Below are 5,573 nucleotides of genomic sequence, written 5' to 3'. Positions count from 1 at the left end.
TTTAATATTATTTTCCTAGGTACCTATTATATGTTGCTTCTTACAAACAACGGATTTTTTTATATTACAAACCTTCAGCTTATAAAAATTCAGCAAGGTGAGTAATACATTATTTTCTTATTGATTTGTAGCAATATTTCTTAGTTTTTTGGATGAATCTTTAAATATTCTCCTTAAGAATATTTTAGTTTAATTGTATACTGTGGTACTTCATCCATATTCAAGTGTTCAGAGTATACTTACTTCCTCTGATAGAATTTCAAGAGGTGTCATTTGGCTATAGCTTCAAGGAGCATGGCGCTTAGCTGAGATGAAAAGTCATGCGCTAGCGCAGTAATGAATGCTTTTTGATGGCGCGAATGAACCTGGAAATGGAAATGGCCACATAGGTGTTGACAGTGCTGAGCCGAGTCCGTGGTGTGTGCGGTGAGTGCTGTGGGCCGTGTGTCTGTCACAGCCAGTAGGATTGAAGAATTGAAGCAGGAAATGTGTTTAACGGATGTTTTGTTTTATTTTATTATTTTTAATTTTTGAGATACAGTCTATGTGTGTAGTTCCAGCTGGTATTGGACTTGCCATGGTCTCAGACTTACAGTGCTCCTCCTGCTTCAGCCTCCCAAGTCCTGGTTTTACAGGTTGTGCTCCACCACGCCTGGCACGACAAAGGTTTTACTACATCTATGCCAGGTGTTTGCTAGGTTCTGATTATATGAGATTTAAAATCTATAGTTGTGGTTTCGTGAAACAACTAGATAAATAAGGAAAGGAGCTGTCCTAAAACAGTGAGGAGTGATGAAACTTTGTAGGTGAGACTTGGGGGCTCAAATAAGGGTAGCAGAGGTAAGGCAAGAAGACCCCTTGGGGGAGAACCGTGGCGGGGAAGTGCGCAGAGGCACGTGGTGCTGCGGGCAGCGTGGCCGGTGCCCTGCCTACGGCATGTCCTCCTGTCCTCCGAGGGTACGGCATTGGTCAGGGCTGAGATGGAACAGGCCGCACTGACTTATTTCTTCTGTCCTGCGTTCTTTGAGCGAAAATGCATTAATTTCACTTTGAAATGAGAAGAGTGACTCGAGTTACTTTTTAGGTTGATACTATAACTTTAACCTTTCTTTTTTTTTTTTTTTTTTTTAACCTTTTTTTAATGCAGCGATTGAGAATGTAGATTTGGATACAGCCAAAAAAGTAAGAAAACTATATTGTTTTTCAACTTAAATTTAATCTAAATGTAGAATGTTTCCATATGTAATTGGCCTAATGGGTGATATTTTAGGAATTACTAAGGTAGAATATTTTATTTTATTTTTAATTTTTTAAATTTATTTATTTATTTATTTGTGTGTGTGTGTGTGTGTGTGTGGCCAGCTCAGCCCACCAGGGGGCGGGGCTGGCTGGCATGTGGTGCTGGGGGATTGAACCGCGGTCCCGGTCCTTTGCTAAGCTTGTTCCAAGTAGGTGCTTTAGACCACTGAGCCATCTCACCAGCCCCGGTAGAATATTTTAATAACTTACTTAAAAGTATTTTTATAGATGATTGATTCAAGTTGATTTTTTAATGTTTTTTTTTGTGTGCATAAAAATATATTCTAATTCTTTTACATTTTGCAGTTACAGGGACAGATCAGTTCCAGTTTTATTTCTACTGAAAATTATCATACTCGTCGTTGTCTTAGTGTTGTGGCTGGAGATTTAGCAAGTGAAACTCCTGTGATAATTGGGGTAATTCTTTCTGTAAAATTTGTTTTTGTTACCCAAAGTGTTTCTTTGATAGCATGTTAGCCTTTTTCAGTTAAATTTCAAATTAATTTGTAACATCTAACAAAAAAGAATTATACAATTAGGTTAAAAAAATTAAGTTTTAAAAACACCAACATTTCTATCCTGGAAGAATACTGCATCTTTTCATTATCTTTTCCCTGAAGTTTTAGCATTATTTTCTGTTTTGATTAGAGACAAAAACAATAAAAACAAAACTAAACACTTCCACATTTACAGTAGTGCCTGGGAGTTCGTCACTAGATAAGAAGCACAGATTTATTTATTTGTTTGGTACAGTGCTGGGAATTGAACCCTGGGCCTAGGTGAATGCTCTTCCATTAAGCTAAACTTCCAGCCTGAAGTCACAGATTAAAAAACAGCAACAACAAAATCACATTACTGCAGTTACCTTGATTGCACATCAGTGCTTTAAAATCATAGTGTCTATATATAGAATGGCTATCTGAAGGTACATTTACTTTAGGTGACAAACTCAGAAGTTCTCTGAGCCTACTGTTTTATTCTGGGTTTTGCTTATGTTTGGTAAAAGAAGCCACATGTGGTGGCGCACGCCTGAAATCCCAGCACCTGGGAGGCTGAGGCTGGAGAATGGTTGTGAGTTCAAGGCCAGCCTGGACTACAAAATGAGCTCAAGGCCAGCCTGAACTGCATAGTGAGACCCTGTCTTAAAAAGACCCCCTTCCCCCCCAAAAAAAAAGTAAAAGAAATGCTAAACTTCAGGTGATTACTGAAAGAGAGTGTGTTAATTTTTTTCCTCTCCCATTTTACAAATCCCTGTATTCTTGGAATGAGCCTTGTTGAAAACCTATTTCAGAGAATGGTTCTGAACAATAAAAGGTCTTTAATTCCCATCTTGTAAGTGATCCTACTTAGTTTTCAGGCTGGACTAGCCAGCCTACTTGCAGGTACTTGTTATTAGTCAGAAGAAAATGAGCAGAATTCTAGGAGAGGTCTTAAATTTCATCTTGTCTTTTTAAGACAAGATCCTGAATAGGCCTACTGGTTATTAAATGATATTCATGTAATAACAATGAATATTAGTTCTTCCCATTCTCCTTTGAAACTAAGAACTGGGAGATAAAAGCTAGTTGGGTTTGAATATGTAAATATATTTTATTTTAATTAATTACTTAATTTGTTTGCTTGTTTATTTATTGGGGGTTGCCTGGAATTGAACTCAGGACCTCAGACTTGACAGGCAGGTGCACTGCTTAAGTATGCCCCCAGCCCCTGTACATACATTTGGAAATGAGTAACATACAGAATTTTTAGATTTTTTGCTTTGAGAAATGTCCAAATCTTAACCAAATTTACAACTGTTTGTTGTTTTTGCTTTTTAGGGAACTGGTAATTGTGTCTTCTCAAAATGGGAACTAGACTCTTCCAAAAAAGAAATGACAGCTAAGAACCTTATTGATGCAGAAATTATTAAAGGTAAAATAACTTAAACCATGTTCTGTAATTATTAAAAAGTTGTAATTTTCATGTTAATATACTTGAGCTAGCATATGAGGTTTTTACCAAATCATTGTCGATTAGCCAGATTAGTTTCATCGTTATCTATAGCATGACCCTTCTTGACATGTTGCAGTTCCTACTTTGTTTTGGGAGAGTTTATATTTTATTTGTCATCTGAAAATATTAGGGACAGGAATAAATGAAAGTGGGAACGCTTAATTTAGGTGTTCTCAGAGTCTCCTAATGCACAGTGACCGCTGGGGCATCTGCTTGGCCAGTGGATGTGCAGGTGATGGCCTGAGGTGTCACTGCCAAGCTAGGAACCAGGGAGGTGGCTGAAGTGACCCCCGAACCGCACACTGATTCTCACCTCAGTGGTACAGAGGGGCCTGCACCCTGTATACGCAAGGTAACTTTCTCACCGTGTTGACCGGATCCCTGGAAGAACTGAAGTTTGTGCTCACCATTGAAGATGTAGGGAAAATCCCCAGCCCATGATGCAGGCTAGGGTGGAAGAACTAGAAGGAGAAAACCAGACGCCTGCAGTGTGGAGCGCTTGAGGTTGCCGATAATTTACGCTGAAATCTTGAAAACCAGTTTCTCAAGCCAAGGGACCACTGAATGACTTTTTGCAAATAACTACGGTGTGTGGACAGGTTTTACAAAGCGTGCGCTTCAGGGGAAGTACTTGTTGCTTTGCTGTCTTGTTTGTTTTTGTTTTGCTGATTGAACTCGGAGCTTGTGCGTGCAGGTAGGCACTTATGCTGCTCAGCTCTGCCCCTGCCCCTCATTTTTGTTTTGTAAGACAGGGTCTTGCTGTGTGGTTCAGGCTGAGCTTGAGCTCACTCTACCTCCCCAGGCTGTCCTGGAATTTAAGGAGATGCACATGCTTCGGCGTCCTGGGTGCTGGGATTAATGGCGTGTACTGTCACGCCCAGCTAGTGTGGTTATTAAACACTCAAGCTTTGGCAGTTCCTGCGTATTAGAGTCAGGTATTTTTGTGAAGTTTTTCTGCCCCTTCTTTTGTTACTGTTTGATGAAAGGGTATAATTTTGTTAGCTAAGTAGAAAGTTGGTTAGTTATTGTTAAAAAAATAAGTGTCTTTCCATAACTGTGTCTTTAATTTCAGCATGGCTGTCTGTAACATGGAAATAAAATCCTCAGACATGTTTCTTTCTCTTTTATAGGCGCAGTGAAGTTCCAGCTGATTGACAATCTACTTTTTGTTCTTGATACTGATGTATGTTTCTGATATTACTCTATCACTATTTTCACTTGCTGTTATGTTTTTGTTTATTCATTTGGGATGCTGGCAGTAGAGCCCAGGGTCTCATGCACCCCAAGTGCTCTGCCCTGATCTGTGTACCTCTAACTTGGATATTATGTTTAGCTGTGGTCGAACTTAGAAGGAGAAGGACCTTAGCTGGGATAGGTTCCTGTCTTACGTGCTGGCTTTATTTCTGTATGCCGTGTAAATTTATAGCCGTTGGGATGTGTAAACGAAATGTCTCCTTTGCAGAACGTGCTGAGTCTGTGGGATATTCACACTCTCACTCCCGTATGGAGCTGGCCCTCTCTTCACATAGACGAATTCCTTCTTACCACTGAAGCAGATTCGCCTTCGTCAGTCACCTGGTGCGCTATAACTCTAGCTGGGACAGTTTTCCTTCTCTTGACATGTTTTATGTCTGGTTTTGTTCAGATCATTTATTATGTTTTATGTTCTAAACCACACTGAAATAGTCTGACAGAGTAAGGACTGATTTGCTGTTTGCCTTTTTCCATTAGGAACAAAAAGGCAACATGAACCTTCAAGAGTTGTTTGAGATAGAATATCAGTCTGCGCCATACACTTGGAAAAATAAAATCCAGTGTTCGCACCTCCCCCCCACCCCCCAGTATTTGGTACAGGGTCTTACTGTGCAGCTCAGACTCACAGTGTTCTCATTTTCAGCCCCCCAGAGCTGAGAGTATAGGTGTGGCATGCGCTACCACTCCTGGTCTTTTTTTTTGAGACAGGATCTCATTGTGTATCCCAGGCTGGCCTTGAATTCTTGGCGATCCTTCTGCCTCAGCTTCTTGAGTGCTGGAATTACAGGTGTGCACTACCATGCCCGGCACCGGTGTCCTCTCAGTCCGTTTTAACTTTTGTGAAAGAAGTCACATCGATGTGGCCTAGGCCTAGTGATTAGCAAAGCTTGTTTGGTTTACTTACAGCTTCTTTTCTCTTTTAGGCAAGGGATTACAAATCTCAAGTTAGTAGCTCTGACAAGTACAGCTAATAAGAAGGTATAGTACAGTTTTACTTCCCGTCCATATTATGTGTTGAAAATAGCATT

General features: G+C 40.1%; 1 protein-coding gene across 1 annotated transcript in view; it reads left to right on the top strand.

Moving 5' to 3' along the window:
• The window catches only part of Kntc1 (kinetochore associated 1), a 96,168-nt gene that overhangs the window by 16,021 nt on the left and 74,574 nt on the right, over positions 1-5,573 (top strand). Inside the window, exons 6-12 of the mRNA XM_023720670.1 lie at positions 20-97; positions 1,148-1,182; positions 1,606-1,716; positions 3,117-3,210; positions 4,422-4,474; positions 4,754-4,869; positions 5,023-5,032. Coding sequence (XP_023576438.1) covers positions 20-97; positions 1,148-1,182; positions 1,606-1,716; positions 3,117-3,210; positions 4,422-4,474; positions 4,754-4,869; positions 5,023-5,032 — 497 coding nt within the window. The remainder of the gene's footprint in view (positions 1-19; positions 98-1,147; positions 1,183-1,605; positions 1,717-3,116; positions 3,211-4,421; positions 4,475-4,753; positions 4,870-5,022; positions 5,033-5,573) is intronic.

Source organism: Octodon degus, unplaced genomic scaffold (assembly GCF_000260255.1).
Source record: "Octodon degus isolate 3935 unplaced genomic scaffold, OctDeg1.0 scaffold00076, whole genome shotgun sequence".
In the NCBI taxonomy this organism is placed as follows: Eukaryota; Metazoa; Chordata; class Mammalia; order Rodentia; family Octodontidae; genus Octodon; species Octodon degus.
Note: the sequence above shows the minus strand (reverse complement) of the source record. Positions and strands in the feature narration are given on the sequence as shown.